This window comes from Miniopterus schreibersii (genome assembly GCF_964146895.1).
Source record: "Miniopterus schreibersii genome assembly, chromosome: 4".
In the NCBI taxonomy this organism is placed as follows: Eukaryota; Metazoa; Chordata; class Mammalia; order Chiroptera; family Miniopteridae; genus Miniopterus; species Miniopterus schreibersii.
In genome coordinates, this window is record NC_138105.1 from 13,585,348 (window position 1) to 13,609,959 (window position 24,612).

Consider the following 24,612-nt stretch of genomic DNA (forward strand, 5'->3'; position numbering starts at 1 on the left):
AAATTTTATGCAGTTGTAGTTTTGTTCACTTAACTAGAGCTTTAGATTTTAAGAAGGAAAAAAATTAGTGCTTGATTTAAAATCACTTATGGGTTTTCCATCCTTTGGTGTATTAAAAAGAGGAAAGAGGGGTAAAAGAAAGGGAGGTGGGGAATCTAATAGATGAACCCGGGTAAAGACCATCAAAGCAGCTCTGATCCTGTTATATGTAAGAAACACCTTGAGATGTCTTTTCTGAAGAACAGGCCATTGTGTTGTGTTTCTCAGGTGCTGTGGCCACATCGAACAGACCAGGCGAGCAGAGGCCAGAGGCCCTTCACTTGGTCAGTGGATGGCCAATGGAAGGATTGGGCTCCGGTATCTGGTCTGTGGGACTGAGTTCCAGCCCTGCAATGTACTTGTACATGACCTTGGTCAAGTTACTTAATTTATATGTGCTTGAGTCTCCTCTCCTGTAAAATAGGGATAGCAGCAGAACCCAGTTCATAGGTGTGACGGGGCACTTGACTGCAAGCAGGAAGAGTCTGTTAGAATCTACAGAAGCACAGATGTGCACAGCTGGAGGGTCAACGGGAGCCTGCAGTGCTCTGAAGACAGGCAGTCCGTCTGTCTACAGTACCACTGGCAGGAGCCCACAACCCACCAGTCCCGCCTCTGGGCTCTGGGCTCTTGCTCACATTCAAATAATTCAACATGAGTGTGTTTCCTTGGCTGACCTGTCTGCTGGAGGCAGGGAGAGGGAAGGTGTGCGCCCCGGAGGTTGGGCACTGCCTGGAGTCCTCCACACAAGGGGGAGTCACATGAAGATATGCACAAGGGCAACTGTCCCCCAAATGGGAAATATCTATGACAATAGGATGGTCACGAAGAATAAATGACAGAACGCACAGAAAGCCCTTAGCAACCTACTAGAACGTAGCAGATGGCCAGTGTATGCAGCTATTATTATTGCTATAATTGGCAGTATTTTTAGCAGCTACCGCTCTGGCGACCAGGGGTGATACAGGCAGATGATAAAATCAGACTCATTTTAGATGAGTTCATGATGAGGGAACATGGGGAGAGGGCAGGGGGATAGACACTGAACATATAGGCCAATGCCTCTGAGGACTGACCCCTAAGAACATCAAGGTGAACTAGCCTTGACGTCACTGTTGGCCTGGACACTGAGGACCATCACCTGCTCCGCAGCAAAACTGGTGCTGTGATGCCTGGACCTCCTTCCACCTTCCGGATCCCCACCACCACGAGCCGGCTCCTACACGGGAGGGTTCTTTCTTTTTAATGACTTGCCTCAAGTCTCAGGTACAGGCAAGACAGACCTAAGGCCCTCCTGAGGTTAAGGCTCAGGCCCAAACCTTGTAATTCAAAAAGGACACGGGTACGCTAGCATATTGTTTGGTTCAAAATTACGGCTGAAGTCTGACTATTATTAGCCCCAGTGTAACTGCAGAAAATGAAGCCTGATGGCAATTAAATCTGTGCATCTCTCTGCTGTGTACAGTGGGATTTTTTGTTAAAGGGCAGAATTCTTAACACAGGTTCAAGTCCTATTAGGCAGTGGCTGAGAGCTCAAATTAAAAGTGGAATTGTACCTTGGAAACTGAGGTCCTGAGTGATTCTGATATTGCAGAGGAAGAGAGCTGTCTCTTACAGATGTGTGGTGCGAGTTACTGCCGGCCCCCCTAAGCCAACTTTGTGTTGCTTGACCCTTCCTCCAAGTCAAGGTGGATGATGGCTTGCAAATGATGAACCTGAGGCCTTGGAAAGCTAAGAAGGGCCATCCCAGTAAGAGAAAGGAAAAAAAAAAACATATTCGGTATTGGGTAAAATTTAGTGAAATTAATAGAACACTTAGTATTGGGTTTAAGGTTACTGCAACCTAGAGTATACCATTATTTAGAAATACCCCACCCCACCTCCCCACCATGCCAAATCTCTCACCCATCCTAAAATAGCCAAGCTGTCATCCAAGTTGTGACAGAGATAAAGCTAAGTGATAGGCATTAACTAATCAAAATTTAGTTAAAAGTTAACGTGGGTAGTCGTTCCTCCATCCAAACAACATCTATTCAATGCCAGCTACCTGTCAGAAACTGTGCTGAGTTCTGGGATGCAATGAAGAGCAAAGGCAGTCAGGGACCTCAGGGAGTCTCTAGGCTCGTGGAAGACAAAGATAATGGTTGTATAAAGAAATGCAAAGTGGTAAAAGCTGTCAGCACTATCAGAAGGGTAAGCGACCCATGTTAGGGAGTGTGGCAAACAAGCTGAGACCCCAAGAACATGAATAGGTACCTGGGTGGGGAGTGGAAGGGGGTAGGTGGGAAGGGGGGTATTTGTCAGGCAGCATCCAGCTCGCCTTACCCCTGCTCCTTCCTAGGAAACCCAAAGGTCTCTGAGCATCGTTGTTAACAACAGGCTGGGAAATGAACCCAGACACTGTCCTCAGGCCCACCCCAGCACAGCCACAATCTGAAGGACAAAAATTCTTAAGTCAAACACTCTTGTTTAAGCCTCTAAGAACAAGACAATGAAGACTGTACAGCTGAGAATGAGATCTAGTTCATCCTGCCCACCACAGAACCCAACCTACTGTTGAAAGCAAGACAAATGCATAGGTTTTAAAAATATCTAGGCTGCTCAGTGCAATGAGAGAAGGCTTATTCTTTCATCCATTCAGCAGTTATTTAGCAATTATTATGGACTCAACATTGTATGGGAAACAAAAATGACTAAGACTTATTATTTGGATCAAGAAAGAAAGGGCACATTACACACCTATTAGAATGGCCAAAATCCAAACCACTGATACCACCAAATGCTGATGAGGACATGGAGCAACAGGAACTCTCTACATTGCTGGAGGGAATGCAAAACGGAACAGCCACTTCGGAAGACAGTTTCTGAAGTTTCAAAGACAGTTTATTACAAAATTAAACATGTTTTTACCATATGATCCAGCAATCATGCAGCTTGGTATTTACCTAGAGGAGCTGAAAACTTTCCTCCACACAAAACCTGCACACGGATGGTTATAGCAGCTTTAGTCATAATTGCCAACGCTTGGAAGCAACCAAGATGTCTTTCCATAGATGAGTGGAGAAATAAACTGCTATATCCAAACAATGAAATGTCATTTAGCACTAAAATAAATGAGTTATAAAGCCCTGAAAAGACATGGAGGAGCCTTAAATACATGTTACTAAGTGAAAGAAACCAATCCCAAAAGGCTACGTTTTTTAAAAAATCATACTATATCATTCCAGCAATTTAACATTCTGGAAAAGGCAAAACTCTGAATATAATAAAAATATCAGTGGGTGCTGGGGAGGTGGGGGGTGTGAACAAGCAGAGGATTTTTAAGGCAGTGGAAACTCTGCGCGATACAATGATGGATGCATGGCACATACACTTGTACAAACCCACAGAATGTACAACACCAACAGTGAACCCTAAGGGAAACTACAGACATGAGTGATTGTGATGTGTCAATGGAGGTTAGTCCTTGGTGAAAAATGTACTTTTCTGGTGAGTAATATTAATAATGGAGGAGGCTATGCCTATGCTGGGGCAGAAGGCACGTGGGAAATCTCTGTACCTTCCTCTCAATGTTGTTGTAAACCTAAAACTGCTCTTAAAACATTGTCTTTGCCCCGGCCAGTTTGCTCAGTGGGGTTAGAGCGTCAGCCCATGTATACCGAAGGGTCTCAGGTTCAATTCCTGGTCAAGGGCACTTACCTGCGTTGCAGGTGTGATCCCCAGCCCCAGTCAGGGCACATTCAGGAGGCAACCAATCGATGTGTCTTTCTCACACCAATGTTTCTCTCCCTTCCTCCCCCCCTTCCCCCTACTCTAAAAATCAATGGAAAAAATATCTTTGGGTGAGAATTAACAACAGCAACAAAATAATGTGTTTTAAAAGAAAAATAGAAAGGGTTTTCATTGGGTTTTCGGGGGAAGCAGAAATTGGACTGGTGGGAAAGCGAAGAAATACAGCTTAGGGAGAGGTAACGGAGGAAGTCAAGTCAGAGAAAAGGGACAGGACTTCCAGGCTGCTTGTAGCTGAGGACTCGGTCACGTTGGCCAGCCCCTGCTCACCCCGTACCCCAGGCAGACAATAATGACCGGCCTCCATTCTGTTCTCCTGGGAGGTCAGTCTTTCCTTCCAGGCAGCCACGCCCAATAAGTCGGAATATGAAACTTGTTCAGCAAGATGGTGGCTCCATTCACAGAAAGAAGGGAGACAGGAAAGAGTTGAACTTTGAGGGAAATGGGGAAGGTTCATCTAATTTCTTGGTAAGGATGTGTCTGGGGCAAACTAATAAAATTCAGCAAGACCCATTCATCTAGAAATCAGCCTCAAAAAGGTGCTTCTAGATCAACATTCACTATCTTGAGCCTCTTTGCTACTTCGGCTGGGTATGAATAGCTCTTCATTGAAGATGCTATGTAGTTTTTTTTAAAAATATATCTTTTATTGACTTCAGAGAGAGGAAGGGAGAGGGAGAGAGAGAGAAACATCAATGATGAGAGTCAGTGATCGGCTGCCTCCTGCACGCCCCCTACTGGGGATCGAGCCCGCAACCCGGGCATGTGCTCTGACCGGGAATCAAACCATAATCTCTTGGATCCTAGGCCGATGCTTAACTGCTGAGCCACGCCCGGCTGGGTGAAGATGCTATGTAATTTTAGAGACCACCTTGCAAATTGAGCGGTTACAGAAGTCTGCTAATGGACTGGGTCAGGTTTGTTTGGTTTTGTTTTTTTATTGTTCAAAATGTTACAGATGTCCTCTTTTCTCCCCATTGACCCCTTCCACTCCCTGTTCACCCCCCTCCCCAGTCCCTCACCACGCTATTGTCTGTGTCCTTGGGTTATGCCTACATGCATATAAATTCTTTGATTAATCTCTTCCCACTCCCCTCACCCACTCCACCCCCATCTTCTCTCTGAGATTCCTCAGTCTGATCTATGCTTCCATGTCACTGAACCTATTTTGTTCATCATTTTATTAAGTTCTTTAGATTCTACATATAAGTGAGATCATGTGATGTTTGTCTTTCTCTGCCTGGCTTAGTTCACTCAGCATAATATTCTCCAGGTCCATCCATACTGACCCAAAGGGTTCAAGATCCTTCTTCTTTATAGCTCCATAGTATTCCATGGGGCAAATGTCCCAGGTTTTTTTAAATTTCAGTTATTTGTGTAACTCCTATTAGTGGTTCTAAAAGAGCTGGTAATAGACATATTAGCAACTAACCAAGATTTTGTCCTTGAAAGATAAGAAGAATTGAAAGAAGGTAAACCTGTATGAGTTAAATGGTACCTAGGTTAGGTCTATGTGCCACAAAGAAACATTTATTGCACTAAATATGTCTCATGTGTAACTGGCTAAAATTTATTGTCCTTGTACCAGTCACCTTTCTAAAAACTTTATGCTCAAAACAACTCTATTAGAAAGTATTATCTCCATTTTATGTATGAGAGAAAAAAATGAGACATGAGAGGTTAAGAAATTTGCCTGGGTCATAGTACCACGAAACGGTAGAGCTAGGATTCAAACCCAGTCACCCTAGTTCCAGGGGCAATCTTCTAACTATTATACTGTGCTGGATGGCCAGAGAGAGGCAGGCATCTCTGTGGAGCGATGTCATGGGAAGGTGTCTTGGATAGAGGAGAAGGTGTCTGGAAATGCAAAGTTTTGATGGGTTGTATATACCCCATTGTTATATGAACACAGACAATAGCATTTAACTCATGGACAAGTTTGAGGTGGGGTCTCCATGTATGAGAACACTATGGGATTAAGCATTTTCAAGATTGTGTGTGTGTGTGTTGAGAGAGCGAGAGAAAGAGACTGAATAGGTCTAAGGTAATTCTTATTTACTGGTCAGTTTAGTGCAGGAAACAAAATGCACTCTAGATATCTTGAGAAGAATGGGGTTTAATTCAGGGATAAGATGCTTGCAAAATCACTGGGAGAGTTTGCGGAACTGGAATTTAAATGGCGGCCTCCAGGCTTCTGTGGGCATCATAAGTACTATTCAAGTATTTCCAGCTCTCCACCTTCGGGGAACACTTTCTAACTAGCCCCCCTTTGTGGTTAGGTAGGACTTGTGACTAGTACTGACCATCGATTTTGAGAGAAAATAACATGTATTGCTTCCAGGTCAGAGGATTTAAGTGCCAACATGACAGCCCTCCGCATCTCTGCCATGGGACCCGGCAAAGGTTGGGCCGATGGTTGTTTCAGCTGTCCAGACCCTACAGCAAACAGGCACGAAGCTCAGCCCCTCGCGATCCGCAGTGGGAACGCAGCAAACAGGAAATGAACCTTTGCTGTTAGAAACCACTTAAGATGCTGAGGTTGGTTGTTACCCCAGCAGAACCTCACCTATACTGACGGAAGCAGGTTCTGACCTCAACATTATAAACTCCCGCAGCCATAATCCGGAGGGCAGGAACTATCACTGCCAGTGAGATGTCAGACTGTTGCTGTTTCCATGGTTACCACCACTGAAGCCACAGCTTCCTCAGCCCATGAAGCTAAGAATAAACAGTGAACATGAGTTCGGCTGCTGCCAACATTCACATTTCACATATATTGGCAGCACAAAAATCTCAAGGGGAAAAAAAAATGGTCTTTGCCTCCCTTCTACCTTAAAAAAAGCCAAGGGGTATCTCCTTGCCAGAGCCTAAATTGCATCTAGAATAACTAAAGAGCCAGGAGAATGTGGTTTTAGCTTCTGGTCCCTATTATGATGGAGACATCGATGGGAACGTAGAAGGTGAAACAGACACTAAGGACAAAACACAAGATCTAGCACAAATTCTCAAAGTGTGCTCTAGGGACCCTGAGCATCGGAACCACCAGGGGTGCCTACCCTCAGATGCCAAACGCACGGTCAGAATCCCAGAGGCCCGGGCACCCACTTTCCAACAAGGGCCCCGGGTAATCCTCACACACCGCAACTTGAGATCCTTCTACATAAGATAGAAGAAAAAAGATCCAAAGTAAAATGGCCCCTAAATGAAAATTGCTTTAATGTGTTAACACTCCCTATAGGATCGGTGTTTCCTGCATAGTTTGAAGTCATGTTCAAGTTGTGGATCATGAAAGTTAGATTTGGACCTCACAGAAACGGAAACCCACAGAGGAAACAGATCTTGGGAAACCCTTAACCCAGAAGCCCAATGGCTATCCCACAAGACACAGAGGCCTTCTTTTATTATATAGTATGTATTCTTTTAACAGTGGAGCTAATGTTTAAGATTCGGGAGATTTCACATAAAAACCCGTATATCTACTTTCTCTTGAAAAATTAGAAGAGCTGACCATTTGGGGCCCACATTCCCGACTGCCGCTGGCTCCTCCCGGAGGCAGTTGCCCATCCCCACCCCACCTCCAACACGCTCTCCGGTTTGCTGCAGTCCCCACCGCTCCTGGCTATCTCCTGGAATTCCAGGCTGAGGGTCAATGTCCTTTTGTCACCATCTACTGTAAAGAAAGATTTCTCTCAACTATGTATCGATCGAAAGTGCAGAAACAAATACAGGCCAACAAGGCTAAGTGAGTTCTTAGACCGTCCCATCGCGTTTTTATTGCCTGCCTGGCCCCTGAGGACAATTTGCCACTCCGGCCTTAGGTGCTGGGTGGCATTTTTTGGTCCAGACCACAGGTTTGCGGCGCGAGGTCTGAACTCCGATGGAGGAGAGCCCCCACCTGGCCGGCGGCAGAATCGCACCCTGCGGAGCTCGCTACTTTTAAATTCTGGCACAAGGATTCTCCGCACCGGATAGCACCGCGCTGTGTGCTGGAGGTAATTAGTTTGGCTCTAAAACTTGCAGTTAAATAAATGTTAATGAACAGCTGTTCCCAATAAACAGGATAAACTGAAATTAATAATTGCTGTATTCATTTAACAAATGAATTACCCACTTTTTGAATTCACCGACATAACACATATGCCCTCCTGCCAAGCCGGGCCAGCCTCCGAAAATGTATTTAGTGACGAAATCGGGCAACCTGGGAGCTGAGCAGGGCAGACACTGTGCCACTCACTCTGAGGAAACCAAGAAGACAGACGATGGCTTTGCTTTTCTTTAAAAGGTAAAAAAATAGGTGATTGACTACAGCCCAAACGCCCGAGAGAAGGGAGTCATTTCAGTTTGCCAAAAGTGGGACAGAGTCATGCCAAGTGTTTCCCAGGTGTTTCTGGCCTGACGACACACTCCTCCCAGCCGTATTTTTTATTCAGGGTACTGTTTGCCAGCGGGTCTTTATTGAACCCAGCTGCGGAGAGTTGCAGACGTAGGAAACTGCTAGAAACCCTGAGATCTCGGCCAGTGGGCAGGGCATGAGCTTTGGAGGCACAGATCGAGGCTCAAGTCCTGACTATGCGAATTGCCTCCGTTTCCCCATCTGCACAATGGGAACAACAGCTCCCTCACGGGATCGTGGTGAGCTTCGCAGGAGGTCGTAAAACTCAAGTATTAGCACAAGGTTTGCCACATAACAGTTGCTTATTATATATTCATTTCCCCCTGGGCCACAAAGAAAAAAGCAGACTCCAAGGAACCGACTTACAAGTAAACTAAACCTCGATCGGCCAGAGCCCACGCACTCATCATTCACACAGCAACCTTTACGGTGCCAGGCCGTTCCTGAAAGGGATGCCACCGTGAACAAGGCTCCGCCTGGCGGGGCCCACCCTGCAAACCCACACGTGATTGAAGTGAGGGCCCCGAGGGGACTGGAGGGGTCATGGGACAGTGGCCGGGCGACTGTGGCTGGGATAACAGAGCGTGTGAGGGAACACCCCCCGAGAGAGCAGGGGACCAGCACTGAGTGGGAGCTGAAACCCACCCCGAGAAGAGCTCCAGACAGAGCCTTCTAGGGGAAGCACGAAGGTAGAGATCGGAAAGTGGGACCCTGCCAGGGCACATTCCAGCGAGAAGATCCAGAGTGTAGTGACACCATCTGATTTTCTTTCTTTTTTAAAAAATATATCTTTATTGATTTGAGAAAGAGGAAAGGAGAGGGAGAGGGAGAGAGAGAGAGAAACATCAATGATGAGAGTCATTGATCGGCTGCCCCCTGCACGCCCCTGCATCGAGCCCGCAACCCGGGCATGTGCCCTGACCGGGAATCGAACCCCGATCACCTGGATCCTAGGTCGACGCTCAACCGCTGAGCCACGCCCAGCCGGGCCCGATTTTCATTTTTAAAAAATCGCTCTGGGTGCCAAGTGGGACAAAGGCAGGAGGGCGACGAGTCAGGACGCTCTTGCAGCCACGGCCCCGCTGCAGGCACGTAAGGGCTGAGGCTCCTTGGCGATCACCTGCCCGGGGGCTCTTGCCCAGACTGCCAGCCGGGCAGCCCTTCAGAGACACTTCACTGGTGGACTGACCACCAGAAACCAGCAGCAGGCGGTAAGCCTGGCTCCTCCCCGATTCAAACGACCCCAGCTGAGACGCTCACAGGGCGCCCTGGTCACTGAACCTTCAGGCCCCAGAAGGCGAGAGCTCGGTTCAGTTACTGTCCCTGTCAGGGGACTTTTTGTCTTTCATGAGCACTTTGTCTGTGCCGGGAGGGAGATGTAGGAGTTGTGACAGCAATGACGCAGCACGAGTGACGCCATGCGGTCCGCCCGGGGCCCAGGACGACGTGCCCTGCGGGCCACGTGTATCCCCTTACCCAGCAGCCGCGGGAAGCTAACCAGCCAGGGGTGAGCAGCTGTGGGGCACGTCACTGAGATTTTAAGTCCATACTCAACTCACATCCACTGATTTCAGATTATTTGCAAGATCGGCAAGAAGCCCCGGATGAGTCGACAATGGAGCAAACACGGAGCGCGGCCTTCCCTGATTTCAGCACACCTGGCCTCATCGGTTCCCCCATTTGGCGAAACCCTAACCGTCCATAGCCCCGCCATCACCGTTCTCCATGCCCACCCCTGCAGAGCCCGGGCGGGCGGGTGTCATCAGCAGTGGGCACCCTCATCTCAAACAGGCTTCCGACCAGCCCGGCCGTTCTGCTCTTTCCGAGCAACAGGATTTATCCTGATTCTCAACCTTCCACTCTCTGGCCCTGCTACTCACAGGCCCCAACCACAAAGACAGGAGCTGCCACCTCCGAATGGAAAAGGCCCCCGTGTCCGCCCCCATGTGTCACTCCTGCCTCTTACCACAGCAGAGGGCCCTCCTCCTATTTAAGCCGCCCCCCCCCCCCCAAACACACACACACAGGAGCTAACCAAGCAACTGCCCCTCCTTGGGCTGTTGCCACGTCTCTGGCGTGGTCAAGCTTTCCTCGGCCTCCGTGTCACCCCCGACAGCACACGCCTGCTTTAGCGCAGGGGAGGGCCCGGGCCGTTAACAGGAGACTCGATCTCATAAGAAATATCAGGGAAGGTTTCCAGAGGAAGCCAGGCTTGAATGAAGATCTGAACAACAAGGAGGAGTTGGCTGGGGGAAGAATAGCGTTCCAGGCAGTGGGCCCTGGCATGTCCACAGACGCTACGGAAAAAATAAAGGGTTCATGTGGTTCTTTGACAATTAATCTGTTAGAATCACCCGTATTTTTTATTTGCAAAAATAAATTCTGAAGGAAGGCAGTCTTTCAAACACCTTCTTCATAACTAAGTAATCTGCACCTGTACCTGTCGGCTGTCTTAGTCTGTTTGGGCTCCTGTAACAAAATAAGGGGGGCCTCGCTTCATGGTGCTTTGCTTTATTGCTTCACAGATGTTGTGTTTTTTACAAATTGAAAGTAAAGAACCTCCACCAGCAGAAAAGATTACAATTCACTTTATTGCGGTGGCCTGGAACCAAACCCACAATGTGTCCAGGGTATCCCTGTATCACAAACTGGGGGGCTTATCAACAACAGAATTTTATTTCTTACAGTTCTGGAGGCTGGGAAGTCCAAGATCAGGGTGCCAGCATGGTCAGGCAAGGACTCTCGTCCCGGGCGCAGGCTTCTCCTTCTATCCTCCCACATCAGAAGGGGCTACCGAGTTCTGGGGGTGTCCTTTACAAGGGCCCTAATCCCACTCATGAAGGCTCTGCACTCATCTCCTAACCACCTGCCAAAAGCCCACCTCCTAACACCAACTTGGGGGTTAGGATTTCGACATACGAATTGAGGGGGGAAGAGAGACAAACATTCAGACTAGAGCAGTGTCCAATAACCACATGTGGCTATTTTAATTAAAATTAAAATTAAATTAACCATTCTGTTCCTCAGCTGCACAGCCACATTCCACATTGGACAGTAGAAAAATAGAACATTTATTCATCATGGAAAGTGCCATTGGACACAGCACTGAATGCAGGAGGGCGGATATGAGATTCACCATAAATTGGGGTTTTGATTTTTTTTTAAATATATTGCTTGTGTTAATTATGAGACGATCGATTAACAAACGGTCTTTGATTACTTGGTGATCAATGTTCATCCACAGACATCTTAGCAAATGCTATTTTCCTTACAGGTACAAGCAGCTTCCAAGTTATAGGTCTACCGTCCTCCAAAGATAACTATTAAAGCCAACTACTAACTATTGCCAAAAAGTTGGGGGTTTTGGGGGGGTTTTTTTGGTCCTTAAGTGAACACTTAGTCAACTTTATATTGATAAGCTAACCAGTACACATGTAACTCAAATTTTATGTCAATACTCTCTACCCTTTTTCCTGTGTCTCTAAAGAACAGCCCCCACTCAGAGCACTTGTATCAACACCACCGCTGCTCAATGTTTCTTATCGCACGGAGCTTGTAGCCTGCGGTTTCAACCATGGCTTTAACCAAAGCTCTACAGGAGGGTTGAAATAGTTTGGCCCCAAAGCATGAGATGGAAAAAAACACTTGGTCATTACAAGGCCGGGGCGCCTGCGGTCAAAGAGGAGACGGCCAAGAGAAATCGTGAGACAGAGGCCCAGGCCCGGCCGTGGCGAGTCCCGTCTTTCACCTGAAGAGCAGTAAGAGGACGCTGAGGATTTTAAGAGTAAAGGGGCAGCTCACAGACGCAGGAAAAACTTGGTCAAATGTGAGTGTTCAAAAGGGGACTCCGGTTGGTGTGCAGAGAGTGGAAAGAGAACAGCCCGAGAGGCCAGAGGAGATGCAGGCCGAGCACTGCGGGACCAAGACTCAGGTGAGGAGGCAGAGCCCCGGGGCAGGCTCCGGGCCCCAAACCAAAGGTCAGGACACCACTCTGACCGGTGTGCAAATGCTCACAGGGAAACAGGGCAGAACCTGGAAAAGTCAAACGATCCCACAAAACCTGGAGGGAGTGCTCACTCCCACAGCAGTGGGCTTGTTAGGAACACTTATGACAAATATTCATTATAAAGACTCAAAGTGTACGTTGTAACTTGAAGGGGAATTCTCGTCTAACAGGCAGGTCAGCTCCCACCTCAGGATTTCAAAACGAAAATGTAGCATCACCTTGAAATTTTAATCGCCACCGAGACTGCACGACTTTCCCTTGAAATATTAAAGCCACTCCGCCTTTGCTTTTATAGTCCACTCTCCTCCCTTTTAAAGAAATACTACAGAAAGTACCTTTTATAAAAAGAAACAAATAAGTCTTGGCCATTTATAATCCTGGGAGTCTATAGATCTTGGCAGACCACAGGCCGCATTCAAATAATGTGGCTTGGAGGGAGGGGGGGTTGAATGATGCTTTAAAAGAAGTTAAGCAGTATTTCAAATCAGAGCATTTCACAGAGAGCCTGGAATGCTCTCTTCTCAAAAAATAAAATAAAATCAGAGCTCCTGGCAACACTGGGGCTTTCTTCCACAAGCAGAGGTCCTTTCAGACCTGGAACCCTCTGCAGTTCACCAAGGCCTCCACTACCCACACGGTCTCCCCCTGGAACTCACACAGGCTCCGCAGCCTTGGTGGGGTCACCTGCAAGGTGCTTCGTCCCCTCCCCCTCTGCTGGCAAGCCCACGCAGCTGCACACTACCAAATTATCCCCGCCTGTCACCACCGGCAAGCAGGGTCAGCCACTCAAACCCAAAATTCTCTTTACCCGGATTCCTGACCCTCTCCCAGCATCAGATGCTATGCACTCAAGCAACGCAAACTGAACTTGACTTTAACAGGCCGTCGCTTAAAAAGTACATGGGAATGCTGAACATCAAATACAGGTTTCTCTTATCACGGTGTCGATTTAATGGTCAAGAGAATTCAGAATGTCTTCCTTTACATAACCCAAGCTTTCTCTTTTTTTTCCAAAAAGAGCTTATGAAATCATTTTTCACCATCTTTCTGGGTATGATTTAAGCATATTCGTTTGGTCCTGAAGTTTCCACGAGCTACACTGCACTCAGCCATCCCAAAGGCTGTGATGCTAAATTTCTTGTCACCACATGGCATTCACAGTAGCCAACACGGGAGCCCAAAACTACAAAGAGGCTTTGTCACTGAGCTCTCCCAGCAGAGGGACATCACCGCCTCCCAGGGCTTCCCAACTGGAATGCCAAGGTTCTAGGGCCCGCTCCAACGTCACACACTTTGACAGCTCAATTTTGAAAGACATACATTCATTTGGAGAGATTGTTGCTTTATTTTTATTTTTTTACCACCATTCTCTTCTCTCTAGCAGATAAAATAGGACACGAGAGCCGAGCCATGCTTTGATCGCACCTGCAATCAATTCTTTAATCGCCACCTTCCCCGCTAGCAGCAGCAACAGCCAAAGAATGCAAAATGCCCTATTTTTGGCAGCTGAACTGGAAATCGAAAGGCGATCGCCAAGTGCCCCTAATCCAAGGCTCCTAGAGAAATACAATAAAACCCACAGGTGGGTAAGACCCATCCAAATGAGCAAAAACTGAGACTTAGAATTCTTACAGAAATTCCGTTTCGTGCATTTCAAGTACAACTTGGGATTCCCCCAGAGCTCTGTCCCTTTAAGCAACTAATCAATGTCGAAGAAGAAATAGTTTGTCTTCAACTACATATATTGGCTTATGAAGAATGTCCTTAAACCTTTAAGCTAAGGTTTTCTGGGAGTCCCTGAGATCCTCCCAGGGGGCCCACAAGATCAAAACTACTTTCTAATGATACTAGAATGTAATTTGCCTTTTCCCCTCTCATTCTTTCATGGGTGTACAGTGGAGATTTCTAGAGGCTACCTGATGATTAATACTTCAGATTGAATGAACAAGCAGATTCGAGGGTCCAGCTTCGCGATCCCGTCCACCCAGGCACTAGAGAGATTTGCAAAAACATAAAATCATACCACTCTTCTCATTAATTTTTTTTTTTGCTAAAAACAGTGTAGCAATCTCTTATGAAAATATAATTTATGGTAACATGTAATGGGTTGATTAATGTTATTTTAAAACAAACTAATATTTTTAATTTTTCTCATGTTTAGTTTCAAATAAGTTTAATATTGATAGACATAACAACATAAACAAAAGCTCTGTGGGGTCCTCAGTAATTTAAGAGTGTAAAGTGGTCCTCGGATCAAAAAGTTCTAGAACTGCCGTTTTAAATGGCTTTCCTGTTGTTTGCAAGATTAAGCGAGCTCTCTGAATACTGGTTTTATCTTAAATAAGTCCTTTTGCGTCACTAATGAAAAGAGTGGGTCAAGGGCTCAGAAGTCAGCCCTCAAAGCCCCCACCCCCACCTCCACTTGCCAAGCCTGCCGTCTTCACTGGTCACAGCAGGCGTCCCGTTCCACCCAGCTTGCTCAAAGACCATGCTTTATAGTGATTGTAATAATCAGAAGCCATCGTTTTTTTAATCTGATGAGCGTGTACCATTCGCCTGGCATGTAGCCTTCCTAATCTCCCTAATGAGTTGATGAAACGTGCTCAGGACAGTGTCTGGGATGTGGCAGGCCCCATTAAATGTTAGCCATGGTGGTGGCGGGGGCCTTAAGTAATCCTCTGAGGGGTCCACTGATGTCATCCCTCAATCACAGATGAGAAAACGGAGGCACAGAAATGTTACTTGGTCAAGTTCACACAGCTAGTAAATGGCCGAGCCGGGAATCTAACCCAATTCTAAGTCTTAAGCCCAGGAGGCAGACCCCCCTCTCTACTATACTTAGCACACCAGCGTTCGCCACTGCACTGCGCAGATGCATCACTCGAGGTTGTCCTTAAACGCAGGTCTGTTGCAGGAGGAGGTCCGGGTGGGACCTGGAGCTCTGCATTTCTAACAGGCTCCCCAGTAACACCCAGGCTGCTGGTCCTCGATCCGCAGCTTAGGAGAAGATTCTCCCCTCGAGGGCATTTCAATCCATTTTCTTTCTCTCTCTGTTCATTCCTCTCTACCTATGCTCAGATATCCTAATTAGAAGCATTTTTAGCCACATGCCACTCAACAAAAGCTCCTGGTCTTTATCCGGCCTATATTTTGCTTGAGTCACCCACACCCACCAGCTGCCTTGGGAACGCCACATTCTCCATCAGCTGGGCAGCGGGCATTCTGAGCTGCCACCGGAGGGCACTGCCTGCTAAGCGACGGTCCCAGCTCAGCGGCTGGTCCCCAGCCTCCCTGTGACATCATTACCTAGCATTCAGTTATTGGAAAGAAAGCCTGTTTTGGAAGCAGGCCAATGCTTTGGAGCTCAAGCGCCAAAGCCAGGCAGCCTGGGTTCAAATTCCAGGCCTGTCACCCGCTAGTCATGTCACCTTGGCTCGGTTACTTCATGCAAGGGGATGCCCAAAACTGACTGGGAAAGACCTTGAAACAGTCACGTGAAGCACTCAAGGACTTCATACAACCCAATTATCCATGGAATCCCTGTGCCCACATGACACAAATACAAAATACCGCAGCAAGATTTAACGCCAGTCGTCCCCAGTGTCATCTGGGGTGTGCAGGCAAGGGTGGCTCTTTCTAAACAGTAATTGCTCAGGCTGGCTCTGAGTAAAGAATATTCCTAAGGTTGATGGGAATGGCCTGGCTCAGGCCGTGACATGGATCTTAGGGACACCTCTCCCTGTCCCATGCGGATACGCCAAAGAACACTTCGCAGCCATTTTAAAGAAGAAGATCTATTGATAACACTGAAGAGTTACTTACGGCATCATATGAAAAGAAAAGGCAAATTTACAACGGCATCTAGTGGGATCTTTTACATATATAAAGAGTTTCTGAAAATGCACATCTAGAGATACGCGGGAGGTATCACGTCTCACCTTCCCCGGGCAGCCTTCCCTGAGAAACCCAGGACTCCCTGCCTCTGAGCTTTGACACTCTTTTCTAGATCCCATCTGGGGCTTGTGCACCCTAGAGTTTCAGGGAGGTGCCTCGAGGGCCTCAGCAATAAGTGATGGGGGGCGGGGTCTGGGAAAATAGGGCCTTGATTCCGCCCAACCCTGCTTCAAACACACAGGCACCCCTTCTGCCTGCTGCAGGTACTGAGCTTCAGCCTAAGATTTAATAAAAGTGTGAACACCATTGGCCTTAACCTTCATTAACTTGTCTTATGTAACCTTACGGGTGATCTTTTCACCAAAGCACCTATGTCACTTCCCCAAATAGTGGCTTCAAAGATTTAACGGGTCCTTTGTCCCACTTCCTTGACTTGCCCACAATTTCTAGAACAGCTTCAGAGATTCTTGCTAAATGATTGAGGAGTCCGTCAGCTGGGACATCTGTCCTCAGCAGAGTTTATCACTCTAACCAACACCCCAGGCAGCTCCGTCAAAGTCTAGGACTCAGCGGCCTACAAATTCCCACTGGCGACTCCCGTGACACCCGAGACTCTGTTATACATTATCTCCCACCACAAAGGCGCATCCTTTCCAGAAGCATTTTCTAAAGCTTTTAATCACCATTCTTCAAATGACAGCTGATTGCAATTCACTGTCAAATACAGTGCGAGGCTTGAAAGTAAGGTAACCACATGGGCCTGGGCTAGACTTGAACGTTAGCTATGGAAGAATAGCTGTGCTGTCCGATGTGACTATTGCCATTTAAATAACTAAAATTAAATAAAAATGTAATTTCAACCTCTCAGCTGTCCTAACCCCATTTGAAGTGCTCAGTGGCCACGTGTGGCTCGTGGCTACCATATTGGAATGTTCCCACCATCACAGGGAGTTCTCTTGGGTAACATTGCTTTAAAGGCCACCGAGTTTACCATTTCGCGAAGTTTCTGAAGAACACTAGCCAGGTAGGATGCTATGATTAATCCGGCTAAATTAATCTGGAAAGTTCTGCATCCTAAACCCCCTGCCTTACATATTAGAATAATAACATTTCGAATCTCCAAGCCTCAGGCTCTAGCATCAGATCAATCCTAGTTGGAATCTCAGCTCTGCCATTTAGCAACAGGGTGACCTTGAGCAAGTTACTTAACTTTGAACCTCAGTTCCTTCACGGATCAATGGAAGCAGAACTCCTCGATATTGCCACGAGAACAAAATGACATAATACATGTAAAATTTAGCAGAGTGCTTTGCAAATTTAGCAGAGTCTCAACAAATGTAAGCTATAGTGATTATTTTTTAAGGTGCAGAGGAGTCCTATTCTACTTTGTTTAGTCCAGCATTTCCCAAGTTTACTACCACCGAACATTTTTAGAATATGTGAAAGACAGTACAATAGCTCCCCCCCGCCCAAGAGGTCTATGCCCTAATCCCAGAACCTGTGAATATTTGCCTTACGTGGCAAAAGGAACTTGGTGGGTGTGATTAAGGATTTTGGGATGGGGGAGACCATCCTGGATTATCCAGTGGGCCCAAGGCAGTCCCAAGGGTCCTGTGCAAGGGGGAGGCAGTAGGGTCAGAGTGGGAGAGGCGATGAAAGCAGAAGTGGGGAGGGGTAGATGCTGTGCTGCTCGCCTTGCAGACGGAGGAGGGGGCCAAGCGTCAAGGGGTGCGGGCCGCCTCTGAAAGCTAGAAGAGGCAGAGAAGTGGATTCTTCCCTAGAGCCTCCAGCGGGAATGCAGCCGGGCCGACACCCTGATTTTAGGACTTCTGATCCCCGGGACCGTAAGGCGATTTGTGTTGTTTTAAGCTGCTAAATTCATGGCACTTATTACGGCAGCAATAGACACTAAGCCAGGACACCTGAAAACAGCTCCCTATTGGAGGCAGCTGATCTGGTGGGCAGAGCTGGAGCCAGGGCAGAAACCCAGGGTCTCTGTCGGTTCAGCACCTTGTGAGCTTTGTAACTACCAACAAGTCTAAACCTCTGGACGCTTCGGTTTCTTCAACAAAATGATGACATTGTCACCTCCTCTGCCTAATTTTAAAATTTTTTATGAGCGCAAAAATTACAGGCTTTGTGAGAATAACTTGAACGTGCGTATTTTAACTTTTCAATGACAACTCCTGAACAAAGGGGTAAAAACAATACAGACGGTAGCTTTAGAAGAAAAAGTTTAGAATTTCCTGAACTTTCACCAAGGATCTGTAATGAGGGACTGAAAAGTGTTTAAAATTTTCGTTTTAATGCACTCAGCAGAAAAGCCGACCGACCAACATTTTATACACAGGTTGAAGTAACTGTGGCCTTTTTTCGCTTCCACCCAAACATCTTTTCTTTCAAAGAGTCAGAGTACGATATTGTGTTTGGGGGGAGTGACTGAAAACAATTTTATAAACTTTTTTCCCTCCCAGGAGTAGACATGAAGGGCAAACCTATAGGCCGCAAGGATTGCCTCTCCCATTTAAAAAGGAAGGCAAGGTCTGGGGCTCAGGGGCAGCAGTGGACTCTCCTTCCTTCGCACGCTACCCAGAAGTCAGGTTCAGGGGGGGTCTCTGCTGGGCGGTCCTTCCCCAGGCTCACGCCCCCCCGGGGTGTCTGATGCCGTGCCACCTGCTGGACTTGGCGGGCATAGCACAGAGCCGGCCCTGAAGGGAGCCCATCACCTCGCCAGCCACCCAGCAAGAGGGCGAGAAGAGTAAATGCCCCAAACCACTCAGCTGGACACTTTAAATGGGCAAACTGTATGGTATGTGAATTATATCTCAATAAAGATTTTTTTTTTAAAGAATGTGAAAAAAATTATAAGGTGATGGTGGCAATGGAGTTTTTATTTTGATTTTTAACACCTAGATTTTTCTCTAAATGATGGGACAGGGACATGTCACTCAGGAAGGTCCCACAGCAAAGGACAGCCTACAAAACTGTAGGCAGGGATGGGCTTATTAAGTCCATGATCTTAACCGTTCGGGGCCCATATAGATATTTCCGTCCTTTCCTTGCTGAAAAGGCTGTTCTCTCCGGACAATGTGCCCCTACAAGACAGCAACCTGCGCCATCCTCTCTATGGTGACATCAATCCCTGGGAGTCCGTCCCCTCCAGGGTCTTTTTGGTTGACCAGGGCCTCTGATCACATTATAACAAAATTCACAGCTGCCATTATAATGTGCACATAACAATGTAAACAGCAAACAAGCTCTTGCAAAGAAAAAAAAAAGAGTTAATAGGAAATACATCACCATGTCAACCACAGCTGTTTGGATAGGACCACAGGTGATCTTTTTTTCCAAGCAAGTTGCGAGTTCTGCACACGCTGGCCCCAGGCAGCCACCTCTTGGTCGTACCATCCTCTTGCTTCCCAAAGAGCCCTCACATCTATGTCCACAGATTTTATTCCCCACAAAGTCGAAACGTGAGTTACCTCAAAGGCAAAAGGCCCTGGCAAGAGAAAGGTGCCAAACCCCGTGGAAAACGAAAAAGCATCACTCTGGCGGCTGAGACCCCTGGAGCCCAGCTGGTGCCCTGCTACCAAGGAACCAGTGACCCGGACAAGGCACTTACACTGTCTGAGCATCTGTCACCACACCTGGAAAATAAAGGTTCCACCCAGACAATCCAAAAAGTCCCCTTCTAGATCCAAGATCCAAGAGTCTCGTTTTTCAGGGACAGGGTTCAGATCTCCTGATTCCCAGTCTGTGGCACTGGAAACACACAGGGTGGCCATCAGGTCCGGAAACACACTCAAACGCACAGTAAACTGTCACTGATATTTGCTAACAGGACAAAATCATCACCTGCCTTTCTAGACTTGCTGAGTTTTGTAACGAACAGCACAACCCATCTCCTTCCATCGCCTTCCCTACAGTGGTCTTAAGAGCTGGGGACCCAGCGGCGGAAAGGGGGATGGGGCAGGGGCGGGGGTGCTGTCTTGTAGGGGTGGCCATTCAGACCCGGCCAGATCTACTCAACTTACCTTAGAGATGGGCTGTCACTCAGCTGGCACCTGCAGCCTGGAGCCACACCCCAGGACACCGGAGGCCAAGTGACCGGGACGCGCCACGCAGGAAGGCGCCACAGCAGAAGATGCTCCACCACAGCAAGGTAACAGCCGTCCAAGAAAGAGGTCGGGAGAAAGGGGCCTCGGCGAAGCCAGGCCGTGGGCAAAGAAGGAAGCACCCACCGCGCCCTATGGCCTTTTCTCAGCTTTGGGAGCGGGGGCGAGGGGTGGTGAAGCGATTGCAAACTGAGGGCCACCGGATGCGCAGCCCACGCAGACTGAGCCGCGCGTGTTCCACGCGTCAAAGAGCCGCAGCTGGTCTGCAGCCCCGCCTGGCCCCCGCCCCGGCCCAGCCCCACCTGCGGGGCTCAGCCTGGGAGCCCGGAGGCCGAGGGCGAGGCCAGCTCTCAGAGGCCAGCAGCAGAGCGCGCTAACGGCCCTGATGGGAAGCAGCCGTCTTCTGGGGCTCTCCATGCAGGGCCGCGCACGCACAGCGGTGACCAGCTCCAAAGAGGCTCCGGTGGAGGCGAGCGGGTGGGTGCGTGACGAGGCCTCAGCTTGGATTCCGGTCCCCGCCCGAGCCTCCGCCTGACTCTTCCCCACCGGCTCTCCATTTGCTCCAGGTGGCCCCCATCCCGGCATCAGCAGCCAGGACTCTTGCAGCACGGTCGTTGACCTTTCCTGGTCGGTCATCTTTCCAACCAGAATGTAGGCCCTCAAGGAAAGGGACCCTCCACCCCACGGGCTCCCAGGGGCCGGCACTGTGCGGGGCTCAGAGGAGGAAGGGGCTGGGAGCTCTGTTTTCGGTGCCAGTGGGCTCAACATATGCTGTTGAGCTGAAATCTACCAATTTCACAGCCACGGTGCTTAAGGAAGTCAGTAGCCCACAGCCTCCTTAGCGGGCAGGACAGCTGACGGCCGAGGGACCCCACTCTGGGTCAGACCCTGGGGGCCTCTCCCCCAACTGTTATCTCCTAGCTGCGTGATCTTCAGACCCCAGGCAAGCCGTTTCACCTCTATGCCTCGACGCCGTGGCCTTTAGGAGGAGTAATAGCACCCTCTCCAGCTGGGAAGATCCGGTGCATGGAACAGGTAACGCAGAGGTGTGCACTCAGAGCTCACTCAGCACCCGATTGTCAGTCACTACAGGCGTACACCTCTTTATTACGCTCCACGGCTGCTGCATTTTTTCACAAATTGAAATCAAGACCGTCCACCAGCAAAAAGATGACTCACTTTATTACAATACTTCATTGTGGAAGCCTGGAGCTGAACCCATGTATCTCCGAGGTCTGCCTGCACCATTCACCCTTCCCTGGAACTGAGCTATAGGGTAGGCTTCGCCCAGACCTGGTGGGAGATCACACTTAGCTCTGCTTTTATCAGAAGCCACTTAAAAGCTTGGCCACCAATTTGCTTGGTCTGGGTTCTTTTGAAGATTAAGCTGCCTGTGGTCCCTTGTGACTTAAAAAAAAAGTTTACAGCTCAGATTTTGTTTTGATTAGCACTTCTGAGTTTGCAGGAGCTACCCCTTGGCATCCTCACTATGGGTGCAGCCCCCCTGCCAGCCGGGAACAGCAGCCTGGGACCCAGCTGAGGCATGTGGGGTGGCGGCGGCCCTGTTGCTAGGGTCTCGGCATGAGTGTGGAAGCCCGTTTTCAAGCCGGAGGAACCAGGCGTGGGAGGCAGCGAATGCGGAGTCCCAGCACTGTCTCCCTTTCTCCCTGCCTCGCACTGCCTTTCGAGGCTTCATCCTAAGCCACAAGCTCTCCCGGGTCCCATCATTTTTATTTTTTTTTCCCGATCACAGTCTGCAAATAGAATAATCCCTCCTCTGAAGGCTGCTCAGCTTCTAAGGGGGAAGAAATCTGCCCCGGCCTGCGCCAGGTCCGCGGGGCCACGCTCTGCAGGTGGTGGTGGTGCTTTCGTTTCGGGGACTCAGGTGTGCTGTTGCCTGAATTACAGGCGGCAGTCGGGGTGTTGGAAACAGCCGCCTTGACTGGCTCTGGTGGCCCCCCAGGAACCTATCCCACTTACATGTATGTGCTCTTCATTTATCATTTATGGGTACACTGGGGTTTTTCTCCATGGGGTGACGCTTTGATGTTAGACTTGCTAATGAGCAGCAACCATGCGCCCTGCTGCCCGAGAAGAGCTCAGTAAGTCAACTTTCTTCCACATCCTGCTCTCAGAAAGCAAGGGGAGGGTCCAGAGGTGTCATTTGACACTGACGACAGCGTATTTATTTTCTAAGCGAAAGAGCCAAGGCAAAAAGACACAAAGCAGCTGACTTCTGTAAGGAGGTGCGGGATGGAAAAGGCGATGCCTGCAGCCGCCTTCCCAGGCTCCAACTCCAGCACCATGAACGTGTCCTTGGCTCACCTCCACTTTGCTGGCGGGTACCTGCCCTCCGACTCCAAGGACTGGAGGGCCCTGGTCCCAGCTCTGCTGGTGGCCGTCTGCCTGGCGGGCTTCGTGGGGAACCTGTGTGTGATTGGCACCCTCCTTCACAGCGCCTGGAAGGGAAAGCCCTCCCTGATCCACTCCCTGATCCTCAATCTCAGCCTGGCGGATCTCTCTCTGCTGCTGTTCTCTGCGCCCGTCCGAGCTGCCGCGTACTCCAGGGCCGTCTGGGATCTGGGCTGGTTTCTCTGCAAATCCTCCGACTGGTTCGTCCACACGTGCATGGCAGCCAAGAGCCTGACAATCGTTGCAGTGGCCAAAGTATGCTTCGTGTACGCCAGTGACCCAGCCAAGCAAGTCGGCGTCCACAGCTGCACCATCTGGTCGGTGCTGGCGGCCATCTGGGCGGCGGCCGGCCTGCTGCCCCTGCCGGAATGCTTCTTCAGCACCAGCAGGGTTCTCGCAGGCGTGGAGATGTGCCTCGTGGACGTGCCCGCGGAGACCGAAGTGTTTGCATCAGTGTTTGGTAAGCTCTACCCTCTCCTGGTGTTTTGCCTTCCTTTACTCTCTGCCAGCTTTTATTTCTGGAGAGCTTATGGCCAATGCCAAAAACGAGGCACTAAGACTAGGCATCTTAGAAACCAGATGCGCTCCAAGCAGCTCACGGTGATGCTGCTCAGCACTGCCATCGCCTCGGCTGTTCTGTGGCTCCCCGAGTGGGTAGCGTGGCTGTGGATGTGGCACCTGAAGGCTGGCGGCCCGGCCCCGCCGCAGGGCTTTATAGCCCTGTCTCAAGTCCTCATGTTTTCCACCTCTTCGGCAAATCCTCTCATTTTTCTCATGATGTCAGGGGAGTTCAAGGCATGCCTGAAGGGCTTATGGAAATGGGTGAGAGCCAAAAAGCACCCAGCTGCCTCGGCGTCTCAGGAACCACCAGCCGGTCACTCGGAGGTCCTTCCCGACAATGTTCCCTCGCCAGAGTCCCCAACATCCATCCCTGAGCAAGAGAAAACTGGCTCTCCCTCCTCCAGAAAAGAGAAAACGGAGAAGGCAGAGGCTCCCACCCTCCCCGACGTGGAGCAGTTTTGGCACGAGAGGGACACAAACCCTTGTGTACAAGACAACGACCCTATCCCCTGGGAACATGAAGATCGAGAGACAGGAGAGTGATAAAGGACTAGGTTTCAAAGCAAAGCAAATTGTGGTCATTGTATTTACTTGTACTGCTACTGATCAATACGGCTGACTTTACCATATAAAACATGATAGAATTACCTTTAGGAATTAATTACAAAAATTGCTTCCCAGTTTGCATTTCCAAAATGTGCAATTTGGTAAGTAGAGAGAATGCCATGTTAAGAGCAGTAATTATGTTTCAGAATTAAAACCCGGCTGCCCAAGAACTGTGCTGCGCGTGGTGAGCGCCCGGCTGTGGTCACTGTCCAGGGGCTGCTGTACCCGCTGCAGCGGAGGTTGTCTGTCGAAAGCTGAACCCCTTCCCCTCTGGCTTCCTCCGAACCTGCTTTGGCCCCAACTTCACCCACCAAACTTTATTCCACACGAACAAAAACTCAAAATCTACGTCCACAGGAGATTTTTGTCTTGAACATACTAACGAATCAATTTCAATGAGTTACCTTCATTTGCTTAAAATAATTTACTTGACGAAAATCTCTGTAGAATTTCTGAGGCTGAGGGTTGCAGACTAAGGAACATCTCCTTACTCCAGCTCTGGGCTAATTTCAAATCACAGCCTCTTTTGGCCTGGTTTAAGTAAATCCAAACTTCACCTTATACTAAAACCTGCTTCTCTGATCTTTTAAATGCCACCTCAGTGAGTCTTCAGTGTCTGAGTCTGAGGATTTTAGCAGCTCAGAATGACATTCTATATTGATATGGAGAAAGAACTTTAAAAAAATGACCCTTCTCTCTCTTCCCAATTATCTATTCCTCCCAAATACAGGAGGCAGTTTACTCTTCTACAAGCTGAGATCAATCTGTTCCTCCCAATATCTCCTTCCTCTCAAGAT

The 24,612-nt window shown here is 48.7% G+C and overlaps 1 protein-coding gene across 1 annotated transcript; it reads left to right on the plus strand.

Annotated features, from left to right (window-relative positions):
- Positions 1–22,489: 22,489 nt before the first annotated feature.
- Positions 22,490–23,752, plus strand: GPR151 (G protein-coupled receptor 151; the record flags this gene model as incomplete). The annotated part of the gene is made up of 1 exon (XM_081134130.1): positions 22,490–23,752. One exon carries the CDS (start codon positions 22,490–22,492, stop codon positions 23,750–23,752), a length of 1,263 nt encoding a protein of 420 aa, XP_080990256.1.
- Positions 23,753–24,612: the final 860 nt, after the last annotated feature.